Raw genomic sequence first — 27101 nt, 5'->3', positions numbered from 1 at the left:
AATAAAAATAGTGATGCTATATAATTTTTACATCACTAAACGTATCAAAATCAACTTCCTACAATTTTAGGTGTCAAGTCATAAATAACGAAAATAAAACAAAGTGTATTTCATTGTTTTAAGCACCATACCATACCGTCTCTAGGCTCAGATAATCGAGTCAAAAAATCCCAAGTTTGGTAAATGTTACAAGTAGTTTTATAACTTTCATATTTACAAAATTGTTGCTGATACATGAATTCTATTTGACCATACAGTCAGTGATGGCAATATACATATACATACCTCAAGTCAGCACTCTTGAGATCAATTTCTAGAGTAAGTTTATCATGTCTTAGAAGTCTCAGCTCTGCGTCAAAGTGAACAATCATCTCTTCAATCTTAGCTACCAATTTATCTTGTTGGTACAGCAGACGGATTTCCTCTGCCTTCATCAGCTGTATTTCTAGCGGTGATAACTCAATGTCCGTCTCTGATGGAGAGGCTGATGTCGAGCCTACAGATGTGGTGGATCTCAGTTTATCAACTGATGGTGATGCAGACATTGGATGGGTAGACATGTCTGTCTTCTGTAAAACAATAATTCCGATAGTATAATATAATATATTGGAAATATTGAGCAATTAAGAATTATTTACATATTTACATATTATTATCCTGATTTCCATTATATCTTTGAACTTGAGGACAATATTCAGTTTATACTTGAAATAGGGTAAGCAAGGGGGTCCCACCACCCCCACCCCCACCCCCAAGCAGAGTATTCCTCTTCAGTACTAGACACTGACCTTATCTCCTGCAGCAGATTGTCCACCAATTGATGCAGTGAATCCCCTTCCAAATCCAGCCCCCTCCCCTACACCTCACTTTAACCAAATATAGTTCTTCAACCCTAGACACTGACCTGATCTGCTCCAGTAGGTTGTCCAGTAGTTGGTGCAGTGAATCCCCTTCCAAATCCAGCCCCCTCCCCTACACCTCACTTTAACCAAATATAGTTCTTCAACCTTAGACACTCACCTGATCTGCTCCAGCAGGTTGTCCAGCTGTTGGTGCAGTAAATCCACTTCCAAATCCAGTCCCCTCCCCTACCCTCCCCTCCCCTACACCTCACTTTAACCAAATATTGTTTTCCAACCCTAGACACTGACCTGATCTGCTCCAGTAGGTTGTCCAGTAGTTGGTGCAGTAAATCCACTTCCAAATCCAGTACCAAATCCACTAGCTCCAGCAGCCTTAGCTTGATCCTCAGCACGTTGTTTGTCCATTTGATCTCTAAATTTATTCAGACTTTCATGTGTATACTGAAATTCCCTGTAAGGAGTAATAAAGCATTATTGTACAAACTGTCTGCTCTCTTTATGACAACTGAAAAAATAATCTTATGTGTAAGAATGTAGTGAAAGAATGATACTCAGTCTTTGAATACTATATGTGTATCTCACATTCCTTCTAATCTTGATTTAAAGGTTATGAAAATACATATGTCATTGTGAATGTTATACATTTTATTATGGAATTATCAAATTGAGGGGTAATGTCCTATGGTAAGGTTGAAAGTACATTAGCTATGAGCAGTAGTACAGACAATTGGTTACAACAATGGTATACATACGTCTGGTTACTTTGACTTATGTCTGTCTGTCTGTCTGTCTGTCTGTTAGCCTGACCTTGATCTGTCTGTTCTAAACTCTGTCTGTCTGTCTATCTATCTGTCTGTTTATCTTTCTCTATCTGTCTGTCTGTCTGTCTGTCTCTGTCAGCCTTTTTGTCTTGATCTGTGTCTATCGAATTGCTGTGTGTGTGTGTGTGTGTGTGTGTGTGTGTGTGTGTGTGTGTGTCTGTATGTCTGTCAGTCTGCCTGAATACCATCCTTCCTTGATGTATTAAAGTATGTTTATCTATCTGTCTGCATGTCTATTGGCCTGTCTGCCTGGATCTGTGTCTTTGTTATCTATGATTCTGTCTGTCTGTCTGTCTGTCTGTCTGTCTGTCTGTCTGTCTGTCTGTCTGTCTGTCTGTCTGTCTGATTGCCTTCTCTATCAGTAGTAATCACTTGTGTGACTTACTTTTCAGGGACCTCACAAGGGAACAATTCCGGACATTTAGGGAGAGGAATTCTCTGATGTGGGCTGAGTTTAGACTGTACTTCCATTAGTTGTTGTATATGATGTTGTATCTTTTCAATAATAGTAATCTTCTTGTTTCTCAGTTTGATCAGTTTAGTGTTGAACTGCATCTTGTGTTTGTAAATCTGTTTGACAAAATGATAAAAAAAGAAAAGATCAGATTTTCCTCATGTCATATTTATATTCCTGATTTGAGTTCAGTTAACAACAAATAATGGTTTCAGTCAGCAGAAAAAGATGTTTGTGATCTGTAAGTTGAAAAATACTGGTACATTTTACTGTACAGTTCCCAAAATTGTTTTATAAAGACAGGTATAAATGCCCAACTATGTACATACAGAACACATGCAACTCACTGAGGACTCAAACACATAAAATATAATCCAGTGTCTGTACTATCTCCTCAAACACCCTCTAGTGGTTAACCAGGCATCTGAGTTAGATGTTCCATATAATATGCAAATAAATAAGAGTGCTCATGAATATTTATAGAAATGAAAGTCCAGTGGGTTAGAACAGTCATCTTGACTTCATGGAACATCAAACGCACACCATGTTATGTTTAATTCTATAAATTTCAACGACAATAGTATTAAAGATAAACTACAAAAAAGGTCAAGACGACTATTGACAGTCTCGTAATGCCCCTATCACTTGAGCTTTTATAATCATTAAAGTAGAAAAAAAACCACACTTCACTGAATCAAATTTCAAAAGTACTATATTAAAGTAGTAATGAAATAATGTCTCACCTCTTCAATCAGACAGAGTAGCTGATTTCTTTTCTTCTCAGCATTCATTCTAAGATGTTCAGGTACAGTGTAATCCTTAGCTGTCTTTAGTTTATAATCACCCATATGTTCCTGGGCTTGTTTGATAGCCTGTACATCGGCTGGGTCTTCAAAGTCATCTGGTGGTCGACTATCATACAACTGACCCCACTAGAGGAGAAATGACACCCAGTAAAACTATAAGTATATTGGTTAGTGTACAACTGACCCCACTAGAGGAGAAATGACACCCAGTAAACCTGTGGGTATCTTGACTAGCATACAACGAACCCCATTACAGAAAAGACATCAAAAAAGCTACCAATATCTTGTTCAAAGTCATCAATATGGTTGTCTAGCACACAACTCTTTCTGTTTAGTTGTCTATAAATCTTACCTGTGCCTGTCTAGCAGCTCTTTTCTGTTTAGCTTTCTCTACTCTCATCAAAGCCTTGGCTACTTTCTCTCCAGCTCTACCAGTCAGTAATGTTGTCTTCTTCACGTCTTGTTGTCCAGTCTGTACACCACCTTCCTCTTCTGCCTCAGCTTCCTTAGCAGCACTTCCTATACACAACAACATCAAATATCAAATTTATAAAATGTCTCTGCCTCCTTAGCAGCACTTCCTATACACAACAACATCAAATATCAAATTTATAAAATGTCTCTGCCTCCTTAGCAGCACTTCCTATACACAACAACATCAAATATCAAATTTATAAAATGTCTCTGCCTCCTTAGCAGCACTTCCTATACACAACAACATCAAATATCAAATTTATAAATGTCGCTCCCTCCTTAGCAGTACTTCCTATACATAGCAACATCAAATATCAAATTTATAAATGTCTCTGCCTCCTTAGAAGCACTTCCTATACACAACAACATCAAATATCAAATTTATAAATGTCTCTGCCTCCTTAACAGCACCCCCATTACACAACAAAATCAAATATCAAATTTATAAATGTCTCTGCCTCCTTCGCAGCACCCCCTATACACAGCAACATCAAATATCATATTATCAGAGTCCATTAACATTCATTCTCATACTAGTAAGAACTTTGATGATAAGCAGGACAAAATGCATTGGTTTCATTCACTTTCATTTATAAGTATGGAGCTAGCATCAATCCGAATTTTAGCAGAAGTGATGTGTGTGCCTTGCCATGGCTAGAAAATAACAGTAGTCCCATGTTCACAAACTACCAATTCTTGTCATGGGGCTACCATAGTTTGTAGCTGGTAGCCCACCCAGGCTACCACTAATTATGTGACGATTTAAAGGATGGAAGATTTACAGACATGAAAGTATTTTAATAACACACATATTTCCAATAGAGTAACTCTGCTTTCAGAGTTCACCACTGTTCACCACTGTTCACCACCCTTGAGCTACCACTTTCTGAAATTGGGCCACAAACCCAACTAGTTTGAACAACCTACTTTTGTGGTCCAGCCAGGATTTTAAAGTTATTTTTTATTTACTTTACATTGCCAATGTATTTACGAAACTAATTCCTTTTCCTCACTTGATATGTCAATTTGGTTTTCTTTTTGACTTCTGGCAAATAAAATATGTATGTATGTAAATTGGTAGCCCACCGAGACTACCAAAGAAAAAAGTTAATTTTGAGCCCTGCTTCCTACGGAATTTCCATAAAAAAATAAAAATTGAAAGTGAATGAAACTGACATTAAATATCCAAGTTGTTTTTATCAAACAGAGAGAATTCACAAAGCAGTCTTTTCTTCTAACATATTGATATTTCAAACACACATTTACCTGTCAGTTCTCTCGTTGGATCTCTACTCAAACCTTTCTCAGTCAATGTAGTATTCTTCCTGGTTTCCATCTCCATCTTGAGTTTAAAGAACTCCTCAGACAGACTTGCACAACGTAATGATGCCACGGTATGTGATGTATTCACTGCTACAACAACTATACGATCTGTCTCCAACTCATCACGGAATCTATACAAATATTATACATTATATGTATGTTACCTGTACATGAAAGTAAAATAATCTGATATATGTACTTTATGATATAAAAAGGTGTTTTCTTTTTTCTTTCTCATTCAGTGTATTTTCATTTCCTATTGTTTGTTTGTTTGAATATCAATTACTTGGAGAAGAGATGATGACAGGAATATATAGGAGAGAGAGAGAGAGAGAGAGAGAGAGAGAGAGAGAGAGAGAGAGAGAGAGAGAGAGAGAGAGAGAGAGAGAGAGAGAAGGGGTGGAGAGGGGAGATAGACAGGCAGATAGAGACAGACAGACACAGAAAGAAAGACACAGACAGACAGACAGACAGAAAGACAGAGAGGGAGACAAAGACACAGAGTCAGATCGAGTACCAAACATTAACAATCTTACCTGTTTTTCAGTTTATCCAATGCAATCTGTAATTTCTCTGATTCCCAGGCTAACTCTCTCTTCACCAATTCTATCTTGTCTTGTTTATGTTTCTCTAACTCTGCCTTGATTTCAGGATCCATTTCAAACTCCTAGTACATCAAATAAAGTCATTATAAGAAATCAAACACGGAGGTTCTAATTACAGTTTTTTTACCAATATAATAACAAGAACTCTATTTCACTGAAGTTTACCGTCTTTCATGTATGTAAACACAGTTACATTTAGATTACGTGACATATAGTATTTATCTCCAAGCAATCAATCAATCAACCAACCAACCAACCAACCAACCAACCAACCAACCAACCAACCAACCAACCAACCAATCAATCAATCAATCAATCAATCAATCAATCAATCAATCAATCAATCAATCAACCAATCAATCAATCAATCAATCAATTAATTCTTACTTTTCTGTCCAACTGTAGATGTTCTGGAAGTTCCTTATTTTTCTCTAATAATTTCTTGAATTGTCTCCTCAGCTGGGCTATGGTTCTTTTTACACCTAGTTTCTTGTCGTCAGCCTCTCTCATCATCTTATCATGTTCAGCTTTCTGTTTCTCCATCTCAATGCTGTAGAATTCCTTGTTGTCAATATCATCAACTCGTTTCTCTTCATCTAATCCTTTCTGTAAATTACAATAATAAGATAACCACATGTTTTATAATCACATGAATTTCTTAGACAATTATTATTTATTTTTCACCAGTCTCATCTGAGGTATTTCAATTTGCTAAGGTACAGGTATAGTTTGAAGAGACAGAATATTGCTGTAACTAATCACAAAATAAAAAACAATCGAGAAGTGCAAAAAGACATCCATACATAGCAATTAGGATTTCCAAACTTGAAAATAACAAATCATGTGTATTTTGAGTCTGGGCGCACAAGTTGCTGTGAGGTCGCAGGTAATGTCAAAGCACTTTATAAGGTTCTGATTGGTTAGAAAACAAAGGAAACAAGCACATCTGTTGGCTGTAATATATAATTATATAGATATATTTTATCACGTAAACACATGCAAATCTTCACTTGTGTGACATGAACAGGGCAGATCAAAAACCCAAATCACCCCTGTTCTCCAAAACTTTTTTCTCTGAACTTCAAAAATGACTTGTTCCTGCCATTCTACACTGTACTACATGTACAATTACAATATCATAATTATGTAATTTGAAATATATAGATATTATTGTGAATGTTTTTATCTACCTAAAAATATAATACACTGCTAAGTATAGACAAAGTGACAGTATTTACCCTGGCTGATGGAATCTTAAATATAATGCACTACTAAGTATAGACAGTGACAGTATTTACCCTGGCTGATGGAATCTTTGCTCGTGCTATCTTCTTTGCCTCCTCTATCTTATCTTCACTCATTAAATCAAAGACAAAGAAGTTACCATCGGCACCAGTTGAGAAGACAAATTGATTATCGTAACTTGTGGCCAGACTTGTGATCTCTCCGTACTGGTTGTCATGGATATTGAGTGCCCAGTATGCTGTTAGTTTGGTCAAATCTAGTTGGTTTGTTTGTGGTGCTTCTTCTAACATCTGGATACGAACTGATCCATCTTCCATACCCATCAGAACTTGACTACGTCCTGGTCTACAAGATTATAGAGAATACATGAATAGATGATAACGAAGCAGTTCATTACATGCCATAATACAAACTGATCCATTCTCCATACTTAATAGAAATTGACTACGTCCTGGTCTACAAGGTTATAGAGAATACATGAATAGATGATAACGAAGCAGTTCATTACATGCCATAATACAAACTGATTCATTCTCCAAACTCATTAGAACCTGTCTACACCCTGATATACAAAGTTTTATAGAAAAATAAACAGATGCCAGCAAACAGTGTATTAAATGCCATAATACAAACTGCTTCATTCTCCATACTTAATAGAAATTGACTACGTCTTGGTATACAAGATTATAGATAACAAATTTACAGATGTCAAAATGCCTCAAAATATGTCAAAATGCCTCAAAATATGTCAAAATATGTCAAAATGCCTCAAAATATGTCAAAATATGTCAAAATGCCTCAAAATATGTCAAAATATGTCAAAATGCCTCAAAATATTTCAAAATGCCTCATAATATTTCAAAATATGTCAAAATGCCTCAAAATAAGTCAAAATGCCTCAAAATATGTCAAAATGCCTCAAAATGTCAGAAATGTCAAGTTACTCTCTAAAAATTGTTATGCTTAGATTATGTCAAACATTGAAGACTTAAAAACTTACGAGAAGAACATGCATCTGATTGGGATATCATTGGTTCCATTCATAGCAATGCTTTGTTTGGCATCACCTATCCTGTCTTCCTCTCCCGCTTTCAATCTGGCTTCTCTTTCTTGCTCTGTGATGAATGCACACTCATACAAGTAGCCAGCATCATAGCCACCCTGTAGTAAAGACACATACAGTACTGGGTTACCTAAATGCTTGATACCTGTAATAATTTATTACCTCATGTTAGAGGGTCAAAACAAGAAAGATGATATAATCTCAAGCATCTATGGTAATACATGTGTAGTGTGTTGAGTGTAACTTGTAAGCCAAAGGAGTGCTATTTTCATGGTGGTGGCCTGCGTTGTAAAATGCTAATTTCATGTAATGAGAATTATAATACGTTGGTAAAAATGTTACCATGAATGACATATAACATAGTAGTAGTGTACAGAGTCTCTACCACAAAAATAACATGTTGTCGGCAATGCTGTATTTCTATCTTGACTTGTACCTTAACTACAGTAGTGATAAGTACTTACCATAGAGATCCAGAAACTATCTTGACTTGTACCATAACTATGCAAGTGATAAGTACTTACCATAGAGAGCCAGAAACTATATTGACTTGTACATGTACCATAACTACAGTAGTGATAAGTACTTATCATAGAGATCCAGAAACTATCTTGACTTGTACCATAACTATGCAAGTGATAACTACTTACCATAGACAGCCAGAAACTATCTTGACTTGTACCATAACTACGCAAGTGATAAGTACTTACCATAGAAAGCCAGAAACTATTTTGACTTGTACCATAACTACAGTAGTGTATAGGAGAAGGTTCCTCTGGTACAAATAACACTTCTTCCTCCTCTTCCTCATCCTCTGTTGGTAAAAAAAAAAAAAAAAACCAACATAGTCAACATTTCATCTAATTGGCTGGTTATTGCATATTTATTTCCTGCTCAGTGGTAATTTGGAAACACAATTTCTATCTCCATAGATACCAAATTATTTGACATGGCCCTATTTCTTTACTGAAAAGTCAACTCCTCATGACTTCATCTAAGAACATAAGACTCTCTTGGTAATCTGACATATTTATACCCCATCAATAGTGACTGGAAAATGACAAAACTACCACTACTAACCCATATATCAGTTCGTCAGATTGATCACAACTAATATACGTACATAATGATGACTAATTACCATAAATACATATACAAAAACACATGATTTGCAAGTATATCAACAATGTATATATAATCATATGATTTGCATAAATATGCATATGTAAGCATATGATTTGCATATGTATCAATAAATGTATATGTAATCACATGATTTGCATATATTTATGCATAAATGAATATGTAATATGATTTGCATATGACTTTATGTGAGTACATGATTTGCATATGAACCTAAAATTTTGTCTATGTATTAAGCATGTCTTTTTGCATCGTAAATGTCTAAATGTTTGATCTAAAATCTTATTTTCTAGGCTCTAGCATTAGACATGATTGCTACATATTAATGATATTGGGTTCCAGAAATGCTATACATAATCATTTATCATGTGATTAACATGTGTTTATCATGAGTGTATAAATCCATCGGTCAAATCTACCAAATTCCTTTAAATAATTCAAGCACTACCTAAAGTTCACTGAAATGAAATGAGAGCATTACATGTTGCATGTTAGTTGAAGTTGATTTTGTGAGCAGAAGTGATGCATGATATGGCATTTTGGTTGGCTAACTAAAAGTCAAAGGTCAAATCATAAGAGATATTCATACTGCTGTCACCGGCGACTGCTTGCAAAGATAGACCTTGTTGAGAAGAGGCGTCAGTGTTTGTATCCTGAATACCAAGAAGTGCCAGGACTGCAGACAGGCAAGAAAACAGTCAAGGCAGCAAAGTATAAAGAAGAAAACATATAAAAGAATTTAAGAAATGTAACTAATAATATGTCAACTGGTGTGATGAGAAACAACACATTGTGTTGTACAGTTTCACACATCACATCAGCAAACAGGTTGAATATTTTGAGACAAGCATTTGAGAGTTTGAAAAGCATTTTGCTTTAAAAGAAAGAAAAACAAATCATTTAGTTGTATACTATATAATAATACTATATTTGTCATCTTTATGACTTACATTATCGAATTACCTACTAGTATATAATTTTATAACACATCATTTTCATACAGCCTTCAGTGATTGGCTTAAATCATATCACATGGTATGGAGTAGTGACCCATAGTGACCCAATTTGAACAGGCACTGTTTGTATTCTATTTTCCATAGGGCACTATTCATGTAACATTGGATTCATACCAATTATTATCTTTGACGATGGAAAGAATATGTGCCTGAGAATGTGATGTGTTATAAAATACTTATTGCCTTGCCTTATTCGGGCACTAGTCGACATCATATTACTCCTTGTGTCATTATGTAGCTACTATTTCCCTCAGCTTTCAGCTTCAGGAATTAGTTGCTTCATAACAGCCCTTGGGGTACTGGATGTCTACTAGTGCCTTCATAGTCTGCCAATAAGTGGTAACTAATTGCCTCCACTTCTACTAGTTCTACCACCGTTGCGCTGATTTACAAATCGGCTGCTTTTACTTTTTACAAACTATGCATAATAAAATGACTAAGAATTGCTTACTTCTACGCTATGTTATCAACATTATAATTACATTCTACACTATATCTTGATATTTCTCAGCTTTCAACATTTCAATGTAACATTAAAGTGGCCATATGGATGGGGACTATGTATTTATTTTGGATTTTCAATTTATAAAACAAATTTATCATGGCTTACTACTTGACAAAATTATGTGAAACAACATTGACCAAGTCCTTCTTTGTAACTCAATAAATTGCAAAAGATTAATAAATGTATAAAATGTTTGTTATCGTATGTACAATAACAAACTGTTTACACATTTTTTGGCTTTTTGCAATGTAATAACTTACAAACACAGACTTGGTCAATGTTTTATAGTATTGATTTTTCAATAAGTAGGCTGTGATAAAATTGTTTTATAAAAAAAATCCAATCCAAAATAAATACCAAATCCTCATCAATATGGCAACTCTAATCTTGACTAAGAATTACTTGCTTCTAAGTTCTACACCTTGTTAGCAACATTATATTGAAATTCTACACTATATCTTGACATTTGCCAGCTTTCAACATTTCAACATAACCTTAATTCCCTCCTGAGGGTATATAAATAATTTCATCTTGAAATACAAAATGTGTACCTGCTTTCTCATCGTAACCTGAGAGATCGCCAAACACAAAGTACATCCACACAAAGAGGTTATAAACAAACAAATAAACAAACAAACAAACAAGAAAATAGGGATAAGATTAGTATGACTGCAGAAAAACAAACAAAATAAAAACATAAATCTAAAAGAGGTAAACAGAAAAAGGTGTTTAACAGTAACAAAATAAATGTCATGGGCATTTTTATATAAACACATTAAACAATAACACCGCAGATCCAGTGTTTATGAATCCATATTTCCTCTTACAATAGAGTAATTTTCCATTTCTGCGCCTCAAGCTCTTCCTGCAGAGATTAGGAGCTCTATAAGTCTACTTTATTATCATTATCATTATAAAAGAAGTCCATACAGGGGACTTTATTCATACCAAAGTAAACTGTTGAGGACATATCAACAGTAAATATATTTGATAAATTCTTTATAGCAAATGCTTGATATCATGAAGACATGATGTAAAATGTATACACCATACACTTATTACCTAATAAGTTATTAGGTTCAAATCCAGATAATGTGAAGCACTCTATAAGGTTTATTCTGATTGGTTAGAAAACAAAGGAAACAAACATATCTATTGGCTGTATTGTTAATGAGTGATAAAGTATATGTATGTTATCCAATCAGAGGCAGCCTTGTAATAACTTCACATCACTCTAGCCAATTACATATCATTATCTGGTAGTCTCCACTACATTTCTTTACCTTTTTTATCATCATCACCTTCATCTTCGTCATCAGATTCAATGCCACGTTCTCGTCTTATCTGTCGTAGTCTTTCTTCTTCTTTACGTTTTTCTTCCTCTTCTGCAGCTTTACGGGCTTCTTCTTCTTCTTTCTGTTATCAAAGGCAAGAACTTAGCTATTTCCATGGTAACAAGTCCAAAAGATTTAAAATTTATATTTTTATATCACATTGAGTTTAATTTATCTGACCATTTAAACTCTATTAATGTGTGATTTTCTGGTTGAAATGTCTGACTTGATGGGATTACTCCTTCAAATGGCTTGATGGGATTATCATTTCAAATGACTTAATGGGATTATCTTTTCAAATGACTTGATGGGATTATCTTTTCAAATGGCTTGATGGGGCTTATCTTTTCAAATGACTTGATAGGATTACCTTTTCAAATGACTTGATGGGATTATCTTTTCAAATGACTTGATGGGATTATCTTTTCAAATGACTTAATGGGATTATCTTTTCAAATGACTTGATAGGATTATCTTTCAAATGACTTGATAGGATTATCTTTTCAAATGACTTGATGGGATTATCTTTTCAAATGGCTTGATGGGATTATCATTTCAAATGGCTTGATGGGATTATCTTTTCAAATGATTTGATGGGATTATCTTTTCAAATGACTTAATGGGGTTATCTTTTCAAATGACTTGATGGGATTATCTTTTCAAATGATTTGATGGGATTATCTTTTCAAATGACTTAATAGGGTTATCTTTTCAAATGGCTTGATGGGATTATCTTTTCAAATGATTTGATGGGATTATCTTTTCAAATGACTTAATGGGGTTATCTTTTCAAATGACTTGATGGGATTATCTTTTCAAATGATTTGATGGGATTATCTTTTCAAATGACTTAATGGGGTTATCTTTTCAAATGACTTGATGGGATTATCTTTTCAAATGATTTGATGGGATTATCTTTTCAAATGACTTAATGGGGTTATCTTTTCAAATGACTTGATGGGATTATCTTTTCAAATGGCTTGATGGGATTATCTTTTCAAATGACTTAATGGGGTTATCTTTTCAAATGACTTGATGGGATTATCTTTTCAAATGACTTGATGGGATTATCTTTTCAAATGGCTTGATGGGATTATCTTTTCAAATGACTTGATAGGATTATCTTTTCAAATGACTTGATAGGATTATCTTTTCAAATGACTTGATGGGATTATCTTTTCAAATGACTTGATGGGATTATCTTTTCAAATGGCTTGATGGGATTATCTTTTCAAATGACTTGATAGGATTATCTTTTCAAATGGCTTGATGGGATTACCTTTTCAAATGGCTTAATGGGGTTATCTTTTCAAATGACTTGATAGGATTATCTTTTCAAATGATTTGATGGGATTATCTTTTCAAATGACTTGATGGGATTATCTTTTCAAATGACTTGATAGGATTATCTTTTCAAATGATTTGATGGGATTATCTTTTCAAATGACTTGATGGGGTTATCTTTTCAAATGACTTGATGGGATTATCTTTTCAAATGACTTGATGGGATTATCTTTTCAAATTATTTGATGGGATTATCTTTTCAAATGACTTGATAGGATTATCTTTTCAAATGACTTGATGGGATTATCTTTTCAAATGGCTTGATGGGATTATCATTTCAAATGACTTGATAGGATTATCTTTTCAAATGACTTGATAGGATTATCTTTTCAAATGGCTTGATGGGATTATCTTTTCAAATGGCTTGATGGGATTATCTTTTCAAATGATTTGATGGGATTATCTTTTCAAATGATTTGATGGGATTATCTTTTCAAATGACTTAATGGGGTTATCTTTTCAAATGACTTGATGGGATTATCTTTTCAAATGAGTTGATGGGATTATCTTTTCAAATGACTTAATAGGGTTATCTTTTCAAATGGCTTGATGGGATTATCTTTTCAAATGATTTGATGGGATTATCTTTTCAAATGACTTAATGGGGTTATCTTTTCAAATGACTTGATGGGATTATCTTTTCAAATGACTTGGTGGGATTATCTTTTCAAATGACTTAATGGGGTTATCTTTTCAAATGACTTGATGGGATTATCTTTTCAAATGATTTGATGGGATTATCTTTTCAAATGGCTTGATGGGATTATCTTTTCAAATGACTTGATGGGAATATCTTTTCAAATGATTTGATGGGATTATCTTTTCAAATGACTTAATGGGGTTATCTTTTCAAATGACTTGATGGGATTATCTTTTCAAATGATTTGATGGGATTATCTTTTCAAATGGCTTGATGGGATTATCTTTTCAAATGGCTTGATGGGATTATCTTTTCAAATGACTTGATAGGATTATCTTTTCAAATGACTTGTTAGGATTATCTTTTCAAATGACTTGATGGGATTATCTTTTCATATGGCTTGATAGGATTATCTTTTCAAATGATTTGATGGGATTATCTTTTCAAATGACTTGATGGGATTATCTTTTCAAATGACTTGATAGGATTATCTTTTCAAATTACTTAATGGGGTTATCTTTTCAAATGACTTGATGGGATTATCTTTTCAAATGACTTGATGGGATTATCTTTTCAAATGACTTGATGGGATTATCTTTTCAAATGACTTGATGGGATTATCTTTTCAAATGACTTAATGGGATTATCTTTTCAAATGACTTAATGGGATTATCTTTTCAAATGACTTGATGGGATTACCTTTTCAAATGATTTGATGGGATTATCTTTTCAAATGACTTGATAGGATTATCTTTTCAAATGACTTGTTAGGATTATCTTTTCAAATGACTTGATGGGATTATCTTTTCAAATGACTTGTTAGGATTATCTTTTCTGAGATTGCCTTTTTGATACTTTGTTAATAAACTACGTCAGATTTTCTGCTGAGTTGAAGATAAGAGTTACTTACCCTAAGTCTTGATTTAATACTCTTGAAAGTATACTCTTTTATTTCCAATCCAGTAATTTGGTATGTCTTAGACGTGTCATAGGTTCCTGGTTCTGGTGCTTCAATCTCAATCACTTTACCATTCTCACATCCCACTAGCAATGTATTCTTATCCTGTAAACAATACATGCATTCACTCAATTAATAAACTAATGTGTATTAGGGACTGTACAACAATATACAAGAAATGGAAATAAAGAGACATTCATTCCTTAGGTATAACCCATTATCATGTACCCAGGATTGCTTCAAATGCAATTCAATGAAGAGCATACACAATAATTTTCCATATCACGGCCTGCACACTTTGCCCAAATATGGTAAGTGGTGCTCGCATCAATATCCGTTTGCTCAGTGATTTGACTTTGTTAATTTCTAGAGTACTTATACTTACAAAACTGCCAGGAGACCATGTCATATAATTGACGGCACCAGAAATCTCAACAAAACCAATAGGATCAAATCTATCACCGACATGGAAGAAAAATATGGTGTCATCTTCACCCTGTAGAGAGAGAGAGAGAGAGAGAGAGACAGAGAAATAATGATATCATTAAAGTTGATTCCGAGTCCTCTTAGTGAACATTAGCACTGAGCATGTTCATTGGTACATAAAAAGGGATAGTCACTGAACAACACACTTACCATGTTAGTAATATATATTTTATTTACTTTATGGCAAATACTTGAGAGCTAAGGGTTGTAACTACTCGTCTATTGACTCGTAGTGACAAAGACCCCTTAGGTCACTCTTATTTTCCTTGGCGGAACGAAAAAAAACAAATATTGGGGAATAACATCTAATTATGCAAAATTTTAATTACAATCAAAGAATGATCTACACAATTTCTAAGTGATCACATGATCTACACAATTCTAAGTGATCACATGATCTACACAATTTCTAAGTGATCACATGAGCTACACAATTCTAAGTGATCACATGATCTACACAATTTCTAAGTGATCACATGATCTACACAATTTCTAAGGGATCACATGATCTACACAATTTCTAAGTGATCACATGAGCTACACAATTCTAAGTGATCACATGATCTACACAATTTCTAAGTGATCACATGATCTACATAATTTCTAAGTGATCACATGATCTACATGTACACAATTTCTAAGTGATCACATGTTACTTACACCAGTTGCCAGGATTTCACCCTTTGAGTCAACTACCATTGCCTTCACTTTCTTGGAATGTGGTTTGAAGACTTGCTTTAGTAAGATCTGAGCTGACGTGTCTTGTGTTTGTCTCTTGTCACCAGCATCCTTCTTGTACACATTTAGTACTCTCACAACACCGTCTTCAAAACCAACCAGTATGGTGGAACCTTTAGGATCAATCTGTTAATAAAGATTTGTATGTATCAGAGATTATTTGCATCAATGAGTGTGCATACCAGATTATCAGTGGTATTTGCATTGCAGCGTAATAGTAATACCAAAAACAATATTACACACATGTATCCAAATTATACACGAGTGCCAATCATTTCTTGTACACAAAATTGCAGAATCCCACAGTATTATTTTTATGGAAATTTGGTGTTTCAGGCAAAGTAATAATAACAGTACCCCACATGTGAGAGTGCAAGTGTGGGTATTCATAGGTACCTACATGTACACGCACTCATGCTTGTAGAACAAGACTACAAGATAGGAGTTTCCTACCGATCCCCTAACTCAAGTCTCCTTTACATAAAGAGAGAAATAGAATACTTACAATCTGTGGTACCCAAGTTAGTGCGGAACCACCAGCATTAAACTTCATTTGACTAAGGGGACATTTAGACATGTAATCATACATCCGTACAGTATCTGTCAAAATAGGAATTATATAAGTTATATAAATTAAACAATGCAATACAAACAGCTTCAATATCAAGTATGTAAAATACAAATTATAATAATTCAAAATTTAATGATAAAATGCTATAAGTTTTAATATGAATCATGTGTAATATGCACAATAGTCTGATTTTCACCTTTGCAAATGAGTCTCCACTCACACAATGACATTTTATGAAATTGTATTATCGATGTTTTTTGTACATTTGTACAATGTCCACTAATTGTACACTATCTCTAGAGGTTGTTAAATATTGGAAAGGCCTCGTGTAAAAAACTTGAAACAAGACTTTACTTTATGTGGTGTAAATGATAATTTATCATTTGTGTGGTATAAACGACTATCAATACTCACTGTCTGCAGCTGTGGATGCCACAAGATGAGTGTTAGGAGATACAGCTAAACTTGTAATCTGTCCAGCATGGTACGAGAATAACTTCTCTGGTGCCTTAGTTGTATGTGAGAATGACAGATCTAGTTTCCATATACCACCATTAGCATCCTAACATAAACAGTAATAGTATTATTAATACAGGGTATGAGGTGATAAATTGTAAAATTATAAAGGAAGTCTAATTACAAAATACTGTCCATCTGATAATAAGCATTCAGAATCACATCAGCAGATTTACTGTACATCATGTCTTTAGACACATTATCTCTGACATGACCAAACTTTACACATTTTGAAGAAAATATCAAAATCAGATATGTTGACTGTTGTGAAAAAAAAGCAAATAATATAAAAGTTGAATGATATCTTTGGTCATACATTTCCAGTTGAAATATGCAGATTCAGTGTTTAATAATCACTTTAATATAGGCGTTGATGTCTTCAGATAGGGATGTCAATGCGTTCCACTTGCTGGGCCGATTACCATCTGATGCACATGATTCAATGTCAATATTCAGGTTAATATGTAATATAGCTTTTCCTGCTATCATTGTATGTGTTTTATACTAACCTGTGCATACCACAAACTCTGTGCTTCTGGATCTACAGACTTCACCATAGATCTAAGACTGACATCGTTGCCTACTTTCAGTTCATTCATCGGTTCCATTTCAAACATACCAGACTCCTCAGCTGAGTCAGCAGTATCAATGGTCTCAAAATCCCATACCTGTAAGATGAAGTATGAATTAGGAGAAACAGTTTTCTAACACATAGCTATGGATTTTCAGGATCTTGGTGCCTTAGATGTCAAATATACTGGTACTGGTGAAAAAACTGTCAAACAAGTCATATACACATAATCCTTTACTGTATATATACATGGTGTATATATAGCATGATATTTAAAAAGATGTCTGAAAGATTTCACGTTCCCAAAATTGTACAATAAAAATATTTAGCTGAGCACAAAATAACGATGTTAACCCTTTCATGACTGGAGACGAGTTTTAAATAATTTTGGGACCCAATTTATATGATAATTTTCATAGTTATAATAATATTACTTCATTACGAAATAACATTTCTTTAATTCCAGTCTAAAATGAAGCTGATATATGCCAAAAACTTACATAAAAACAAGAATTTTGTTCAAATAATTTTGGCGGCAAAGTTTTCAGTACTGAATGGGTTAAAGTAACAGTGTGGCATCACTGTAACACTAAAACAGATTACCTTGGTATTTTTATAAATAATTTATGCATTTCATATTCATATAGCCTTCAGTGATTGGCTTAGATCGTATGTGGTATGGACAGTTGATCCATAGTAATCTCAATTTGCATATAGAGGCACTATTTGCTTTTTATTTTCCACAGGGCAATATTCACATAGCACAGAAGTCTTATTGGGGATTTGTTATGACTAAAGAAAATATATGTGCCTGAGATGAGATGTGGTATAAAACACTTATTGCCTGGCACTATTCGGTCACTAGTAGTAGACCATCATATCACCCCTAGTGTTGTTATGTAGCAACTATTCCCCCCCCCCCCCCCCCCCCCCCCCCCCCCCCCCCCCCGGATTTAAGCCTTGAGAAATATTTACTACATAACAGCCCTTATGTTATGGTAATAGATGTCTACTAGTGCCCTCATAGCCAGGCAATAAGTGTATATTATGTACAATGGTAACACTGAAGTAAAGCACATTCTCTATGTGATACACTCATTTATAGCATTCATATCAAGTGTAAAAGTATACTGTTTATCTACAAGCTTAGCATGTGGCCTTTCTAATGTGGTCAATTAGCAAATGAAACAGTATACTTTTACACTTTATATGGATGCTATAAATAATTGTGGTACATACAGAAAATGCTTTAGTTTGGTGTTATGGGTTAAACAAATATTTGCATCTTAGAACACATCCATGTTGTTTAAAAACCTACTTACCCTAACAAAGCCATCAGCACCAATGGTTATCAATTCTCCTTCATCCATTACAAACTGTTCAATGTTACCACCATGACATGTCTTTTTATTCTTACGACAAATCTGTACTTTGATAAGTCCACCATCCCATAATAACATGTTACCCCATTCTGTGCCTGACAACACTTTCCCATCAGGCAGTTCTACAAAACCTTCAATGTCTGAGATCTCTGTACGTCCAAATTTACCAAGCTGTCCCTGTAGTTTGAGACCAGTGAAGGTGTGGGCCATCTTCCAGAACCTGAACAGATATAAAATAGATTAATTAGTTGTGTTCAAGAAATCATCAAACTGTGATCTTAATACAATGTAAACACTGCTAGCATCTAACTTGGTATACACAGTACACATAAGTGTTAGTACACAGCAGTGTGCCCTCTAATGATAGCCAAATTTTGTTGTTGTGAGTCAAAATGATAAAAACTGGGATTCCTTGTCAGTCACCACATAGTAAGAGATAGGGGAACGCTAAATTTTGATGCGTCACTACAAATTGTGTTTGTGTCAGTAGCGTGTCAAATTGGCCCAAATAAAGATCACATTGCAAAGCTTTCATCCCTCACTGTATATCAACTAAAATTATCCCCCATCCCAAATATTTCAATGGTTCAAATCATAGTACAACTCATGTTTTTACATGCATACATATGTGCACACACACACACACACACACACACACACACTCTCTCTCTCTCTCTCTCTCTCTCTCTCTCATTCACACACACACACACACACACACACACACACACACACACACACACACACACACACACAGTAATAAAACTTACTGACCTGATGTGACCTGAACCACTTGTAGTCATGTGACCTTCATTTTCTGGTGAGAAAGTCACACGGAAGACATCTTGTGAGAAGGCTTTTGATCTCAAGACAATGTGTTCCTGTGCCCAGTCCCACACAGTCAACATAAAATCAGGATCACTACCAACTGATGCTAACAAAGCTCCTGATGGGTTGAAATCTACAAATGTGTACGCATTCTCTGTTCCACCACGTAGTATACGATATAGTTTCAATGACGGGTACTCAAAAATATTTATGTTGGGTTCTTTGCCTTTTTCTGCAACAGCAAAGTGGGTTCTCTCTGGGTGCACCTGAAACACATAATACATGTACATGTCATAACCTATACATACAGTATGTCTGTTTTAGTGAATTCGCATGAAAACACATTTCAGTAATATATTGCAGTTCCTGAAGCTTTTTAGTAACTTTTTATCTTTAAAAAGCTTATTGCATATTAGGTCTGGTGCAGGCATTAACCCTTCCAGTTGCTAACACATTCTGGTGAGGTGTTAGTGCCAGACCATTCTTATCCTGTATTAGCACTGCATGTGCAGGCCAAAAGCTAGTCCAGTTTGGAAGTGATTCTGAGCTGTACTGTATCTATAGTATGTATTTTAAGTTGACTTACTGCTATAGCCCCAATACCGCCACCACTTGAGGTACGTAGGTACTGTTGTTCTTTGGTCTGTAGGTTGAGTATTTCTACAATGTTACCAGCTGCAAAGATGACAGTGTTAGGATCCAACATCTGTAAGTTAGATCTCTTTTTACAATCATAACCAAATGAATGACTGAAGTGTATGAGTTAAGGAAGATACAGTGTGTTTTATACAAGACACTATGACTGACACCGAGAAATGATGTAGGCTTGTACTGGAATAGAATCACGTCTTGAATGTGAGTGTGTAAGTGTGTTTGTATATCGTCGCGTCAGTGCAGAAAGGTCTTATCTGCTATGCAATTGTGTACGCAGATACAACCTTACTGCACTGATGCGACGATGTGTGTGTGTACATCACTCTTGAATGAGTGCATCAGTGTATCTGTATGTGTGTACATCAAGTGTTGAATGAGTGCATCAGTGTCTCTGTATGTGTGTACATTGTAAGTGTCAGTGTATGAGATCTAACTTACAGTATCTACATCAGTGTTTGTGAGTATTTGTGTATTCATGTTTTTGTGTGTACATGTGTGTGTGAGTGTGTATGAGTGTGAGTGAGTGAGTGAGTGAGTGAGTGAGTGAGTGAGTGAGTGAGTGTGTGTGTGTGTGTGTGTGTGTGTGTGTGTGTGTGTGTGTGTGTATCCGATGGTACATGTCACATGTCTAAAGTGTCTGTACATTTGAATTTCTCTGTGTTACACGCACTTGACCAAATCTTCAAGTTCAGAGAATACCCACTTTGTGCATTACTTGGAATATAGTAACATTGACAATTTTCAAACTAACCTGGTCTTAATGTATACAATAACACAAAAGCATTTTCCATAATTACCATCATCACATGTAATAACAAACATGTAAATTATATTTTCTTTATCTTCCATCAACCCATAATAAAAGGATACTGCAATGATAATAGATTTTGTGGCAATCCAGATTCTTCAGTGGCTTTTGCCAAAGACACATGTTCCTCTGTATTATAATAGAAATCTACTGGGATTTTATCCTCTTCTGCTACAGGTTCCTGAACTTCTCCGTCTTCACCTATGACCTCTTGACCTCCGACTTCTGCAGGTTTAGCTTCACCTTCCTTCTGTTCTGTTTCTTTTCCTGCTTCCTCTTTCTTCTCCTCAGCTGTTTCTTCTTTCTGTTCATCTGTTTTTTCATCTGCACCGTCTTCAGCTGCAGCTGGTACTTCTTCACCTTCTGTAGTTAACAATCAGTTAAGGCACAATGAAGTCAACAACTTTCACTGTGATAACAGTGTTTCATAAATGATAATTAAAACATGTACAGCACCAAAAACCAAAGCCCTACTTCTGTTGATAGGTGCTTCATAAAAACTGCAAGTTTTAAGAGTGTCCAAAAGTAACGGAAACTGCACATGAATTGTTCATACTTTTAAACTCATTTACAATGTATGTTGTGATACTTACAGCTCACAACATTTATCATTGCACAATAATCAAAACCTACCAACATTCTATAATTTGTTGACAACTGTTGTTCTTGTCTGTCTATTCTGATTCATACTGTTTACACACAAACATCAAGCCAGTGTACATTGTAATTCCAATGACTATAGGCAGGTATTTCAACTAATTAAGACTTGCATCTAAAGTCAGTATTTTTTTTATATTCAATATTACAAGACTCTTACCCTTTTTCTCTACTGATTCCTCAGCTGGGGCATCTCCTTCAGCTGCTTTATTCTCATCTGATTGGTCTTCCCCTGTCACCTGACCTTCAGCTGCTGCCTCTGATTGGTCAGTAGGTGGTTGGTCACCATCTTCAGCCTTTTCCCCTTCTTGCGGTTCCTCAGTTTTCTCACCATCTTCAGTAGCTGCTTGTTCTCCATCCTGTTCTGCTGGTTTCTCACCTTCCTCTGTTGTCTGTTCCCCTTCCTGTTCTTCTGCTGGTTTTTCACCTTCTTCAGCAGGCTTGTCTCCCTCTGGTTGCTCCTCAGCTTTTTCACCATCTTCGGCTGCCGGTTCACCTTCTTGTGGTTCTTCTGAGGGTTTCTCACCTTCTTCTTCATCAGCTGCCTTCTCTCCATCTTGTGCTGTATCTTCCTCCTTTGTTTCCTCTCCATCACCTTCTTTCTTTTCACCGTCTTGAGCTGTTTCTTCTGTTTTTTCTTCTGTTGGTTCATCACCACCATCTTTAACTTCTTCCTTTACATCTTCAGTTTTTTCTCCAGATTCTCCCTCTTCTTGAGGTTTATCTTCAGCTTCAGCTTCTTTCTCACCACCTTCCTCTGCCTTTTCTTCCGTTTCTGCAGGAGTTTCATCTACAAGAAATAATCCATGTACAATAAGCATATATTGTGTCTCTCATCATAAATACATAAATAAATATATAAATAAATAAATAAATAAATAAATAAATAAATAAATAAATAAATAAATACAATGACAGAAATACATACATGTATGGGTTTTTATGACCTACATATGTTCCCCAAGAAATCACAACATTTAGCTATGAGAAATGACCAATACAGACAGACAGACAGACAGACAGACAGACAGACAGACAGACAGACAGACAGACAGACAGACAGACAGACAGACAGACAGAAGACATGCATAGATGTGCTGCAAAAAGACCTACCTGGTTGTTCAGTGGCAGCACCATTCTCTGCTGTTTCTCCTTCTGCTGCCTCCCCTGATAACAAGAAAACCTCCAGATTAATATGACAATTCATAATATTGTTATACCGGTATATAGTATACAAGTTACAACAAATAAGAATTATGGCAGTTAGTTATATATATGACATTTACAAGTATAAATATGACAATAATTCATTTCCATAATTTATATAGAAAGATCATCATTCACCTGTGAACTTTCCATCAAACAATGCCCCATTCATGTTAGCTTATACTAACTTATACTATAGCGCTTATACTTGTTGAGTACGTGATAATGGGTTTGTCATTTAATACATTCCGATATGTCATGATGCATTTAACTAATTCTTAGTTTGTCTTGGAGATTCTACCACCACTATATTGACTATGTCTAGATCAAGTCAGTGTACACAGTGCAGACAATCAGGAGAAGGAAGGAACGACTTACTCCGTCCGTCTGCAAACAGGACTAGTCGACTAATTCAAGAGCGAGCTCGAGCTCATGCAAGTTTTACTGGTGTCCATACACAGTTAAATAAAGCTTAATTTCTCAAAGAAAAATATAACAAAGCGATGTAAGATAGATGAATGATGCACACTATTCCAAGAAAGTTTCATTTAAATTTTGAAGTCAACGTTTTGTTTAAAAGCGTTCAAGTTGAGCTCACTCGATTAACTTTTTGTACGGTGATGATATTAGCGACGGATAGCGCGCAATGAAAGTTGCGTGTCTGAAAAGACTAACAACTGTAAATGACTTTTTGTTGGACAGATTGCGTTTCAATGATGAGCTTATTGATGCAAAAATCTTAAATATATAATTTCTGGTGACATTTTAAAGATTTACCTGTATTTTCTTCAGCGTTTGGCTGTTTATCGTCCTCCATCTTGAAAATTTAGGTTTGTTGCTATGGATTTGGACGCATGCGTACTGTAGCTCTCTTTACTAATGTGCTATGCATCATGGGAAGGAGGGTAAATGAGGCTCCTTAGCTATGAAATCAATTTTCGATTATACACATTATTGTCTGTATACGGCATATATATGTGGTCAAAATATGACATGCAGTCCAATGAAATTTCAAATATTTAAATTCAAAGGTTCATTACAATATAAAATGTGTCTTATACACGACTTCCCTAAGTTTCATTATATTTGGTAAGATAAGGGGTATGAGTTAACCTTTGACACCAAGTACGCCGCGGCCCAACTCGATTCATGTGATTTGACTTTTTTCGATAACAATTATGAGTTCTGCAAAGCAGCTAGCCATTGAAGCCGAGGTTGATACACTCCATGCAACAGTAAACAGTGGATCGGGAAAATTATTATGTTTCACTAGTTGTGCAAGGCACGGAGATACTTGGACACTGCATGTCACAGGTTTGTAAAAAGTTGACACTGCACAGAATTAGAATTAGACTAATAGAAGCACTTGAAAATGAAAGTGAAATATATCGGAAGGACAGAAGAATCCATCATCCATGCTACGGTAGAAGTTAGTCCTGCTTGCATGCGGAATAAGTCGTCCCTTCTTCGAGCGAAACGCGTGCACCGTCAGCAAGCAGGACTAAGTAGAAGTATGGTGATGCTACCTCTATGCTACTACTATTGCTAGTCTAACCATGGAGGTATTCCTTTATACTTATACCTCCATGGTGACCAGTGGGGGGCCTATGGCCTGACTAACAATTTATCATACAACCATGGAGCTACCACCATGATAGAGTTTACTACTAAGTATACTATTGTTTTCTATCATTCGATAACAGTGTTGACAAGGGTACCCTACTGCTGTGTGTGGATAGATATACAGATATGTAATACATGCATGCACACACACACACACACACACACACACACAACATGTATATGTATACACAAACTCATCAGATATCTCAGGTTTCAGACATGGTCATTGACAATTACAATGTACCATTGGAAAAAAAATAATGCCAAATATTGGTTTCTTTGGATATTTAGATGTGTGCTGTACTATACATGTGTAGGCAGGACTTATCCACCCAGGATTTGAATGCTATTACAAAAGGAAGCAAGTTTACATACATGTATATCAAAGTGTATGTGAATATGCAACATGTATGTAGGACTAGATGGAACCTGGTCCCTCCAACATTTCACTAATTTTATTGTGTAAAGTGTTATATTGCATAGCACAATACAAGTAATAAACATTTACTATCTTTTGTCTCTTTGTGTATACTCTAGATGGCATTGATGTCTGGAGACTTGAACTTGACAAGACTGAACTAGATTCTCACCGAGAGCTTTCCAACATCAACAATATGACCGCATTCTTAAATAAAATCAAGTCAGCCTTCGAGTCAGGTGACCTCAACATATCTCTACAAGGTCATACTACAACACTGACTGCTGGGAAGGGAGCAACAGCCTTGACCTTTGACCTGTATGAAGCAAGTGCCAGTAAACGGAAAACAGACCTACAGAATGTATTGATGCGTCTTGCTGATCTTGCAACAATGTTGAACACTGAACTGAAAAAGACCAAAGATGACCTTGACACTGCTAATAAACACAAAGGTTCAGGTTCATCATCAGTGGCGGCGTTCTATGATCCGTCAGCTACTCAGAAAACAGGGCAAAAAATTCCCAAGAAAAAAGGAAGAAGTTTACTAAATCCTGACAGCAAAAGAGTGAAAGTTGCTAAAGGGGTGAATTTTGATGAAGACTGAAAGTAAATATGCAGACATACACTTTCTTTCCTCTGGGTCAAAAGATTTACAAGCTATTTGGCTAATTTGCCTCAAAATTTATTAGCCAAACCAGACTTGCATGATCACGATGTAGTGTAGTGTTCAAGCTGAACAAAGTAACAACAGCTCCAAAAAGTCGGAATGAGTCCAAGGCCTCTTGTAATATCTGAGTACCCTTGTGATACGGTGTGTTATACTGCCCTCAACAGGTGACCCCTACTAAAGGGGTCGACCGATCCATGAGAGTGACCAATCACGGTTACTTTACAGACTGCCTTGTGATAAAGAAAATCATTCTCAAAAACCCTTCATTTTATGTAAGAATGGTATCAAACTAGCAATCAGTTTCCAGATCTTCACGTCCTAGTCTCTAAGAGTCATTGTTATAAAACTGGTCGCTGAGACCTCTTATGAAAAAATTCCAGTAAGAATGCTACATATATGAATGGGGTATATGGTAATTGATAGTTTCCAGAGATTGCTGTAGGTTTGCAAGTTGCATTATGTAAATTAGGTAGTCTATTTTAACAAGATTGAAGATTAGTTGACAAAAGTTATCTGCTACATCAATTAATCAAATCAAACTGTATATCGATTATTTTGATGAGATGCCATTAAAATGTTATTAATTACATTGTATAGATATGTAGAATCCAATGACATATTATTCTAAGTTATTTTGTTTGAGAAAGACTAATGCCATCACAAACAGATTGTGCATATGAATCAATGATAGTCAGGTGACGCCCAACCTCTATCCTCAAGTAGCATGTGGACAACTCTCAGCATTTACTAAATACATACCAGTAGCATTTTATTGGGAGGTGAGAGGTGCATCTTGAAATTGGCAGCAGATCCATTGAATTCTCTGTTCATATTAATCTCTTACTATGCAGCTGATATTTTCCACAGTAGTCATTCGGTTTAACCTACAATAACTATTATAATAACTCATATTGTAGTTTATATGCATCTTGTTTTATAAAAAAAAATTCTTTTGGCATTGACTCATCGTTGCAAACCACTGCTCTTAAAGGAGCCGTCCCACTGGAAGTGTAGCGGAAGAAATAACAGCTCTGGTTTGCAAGAATGGCATTGACCACATGTACTTGGCACTTGCTATACAATCATATTGCAGCATACTCCTGTAAGTTTGATGAATGGAGAACTCTGTCACATTACATAGACAACAAAATGATAAATAGAGGTGGTATAATTTAAAGTCTTTTTCGTACATTCAAATCAAATCAGTACTTCAGCCACTTGCCATGTATATGTAGTTTTCATACTTTGAATAAATAATGTTTGATTCACTTTCACGATGTCTGTTCTGTTACTCCAGTTCCATAGGAAATACATTATCACTATGATAGTATCTTCATATGGAAATTCATCTGTTTTGGTGAACCATAGTATTCAATTTACCA

The 27101-nt window shown here is 35.3% G+C and overlaps 2 protein-coding genes across 3 annotated transcripts in view; one reads left to right on the top strand and one right to left on the bottom strand.

Annotated features, from left to right (window-relative positions):
* The window catches only part of LOC144440117 (cilia- and flagella-associated protein 44-like), a 32105-nt gene extending 8273 nt beyond the window's left edge, over positions 1-23832 (bottom strand). Inside the window, exons 1-27 of one of the 2 annotated variants that reach the window (XM_078129377.1) lie at positions 23786-23832; positions 22916-22969; positions 21963-22592; positions 21208-21508; positions 20270-20432; positions 19630-19949; positions 18799-19078; positions 17415-17573; positions 16804-16951; positions 16324-16418; positions 15741-15944; positions 14980-15090; positions 14547-14699; positions 11602-11734; positions 10870-10887; positions 9387-9473; positions 8365-8468; positions 7592-7752; positions 6645-6936; positions 5734-5952; positions 5278-5408; positions 4685-4872; positions 3297-3463; positions 2882-3070; positions 2070-2254; positions 1152-1314; positions 286-569 (exon numbers count right to left, since the gene is read on the bottom strand). In XM_078129377.1, coding sequence (XP_077985503.1) covers positions 286-569; positions 1152-1314; positions 2070-2254; positions 2882-3070; positions 3297-3463; positions 4685-4872; positions 5278-5408; positions 5734-5952; positions 6645-6936; positions 7592-7752; positions 8365-8468; positions 9387-9473; positions 10870-10887; positions 11602-11734; positions 14547-14699; positions 14980-15090; positions 15741-15944; positions 16324-16418; positions 16804-16951; positions 17415-17573; positions 18799-19078; positions 19630-19949; positions 20270-20432; positions 21208-21508; positions 21963-22592; positions 22916-22969; positions 23786-23825 — 4979 coding nt within the window. In that variant the 5' untranslated portion in view covers positions 23826-23832. The remainder of the gene's footprint in view (positions 1-285; positions 570-1151; positions 1315-2069; positions 2255-2881; positions 3071-3296; positions 3464-4684; positions 4873-5277; positions 5409-5733; positions 5953-6644; positions 6937-7591; positions 7753-8364; positions 8469-9386; positions 9474-10869; positions 10888-11601; positions 11735-14546; positions 14700-14979; positions 15091-15740; positions 15945-16323; positions 16419-16803; positions 16952-17414; positions 17574-18798; positions 19079-19629; positions 19950-20269; positions 20433-21207; positions 21509-21962; positions 22593-22915; positions 22970-23785) is intronic. The other variant, XM_078129378.1, reaches the window with a different exon arrangement.
* A 354-nt stretch (positions 23833-24186) lies between these two features.
* LOC144439949 (protein PAXX-like) lies at positions 24187-25653 on the top strand. The gene is made up of 2 exons (XM_078129182.1): positions 24187-24322; positions 25169-25653. The coding sequence occupies exons 1-2, from the start codon at positions 24187-24189 to the stop codon at positions 25651-25653; spliced, it is 621 nt and encodes a 206-aa protein (XP_077985308.1).
* Positions 25654-27101: the final 1448 nt, after the last annotated feature.

Source organism: Glandiceps talaboti, chromosome 9, assembly GCF_964340395.1.
Source record: "Glandiceps talaboti chromosome 9, keGlaTala1.1, whole genome shotgun sequence".
Taxonomy (NCBI): domain Eukaryota; kingdom Metazoa; phylum Hemichordata; class Enteropneusta; family Spengelidae; genus Glandiceps; species Glandiceps talaboti.
The sequence above is the reverse complement of the archived record's forward strand: the minus strand, read 5'-3'. Positions and strand labels throughout refer to the sequence as shown.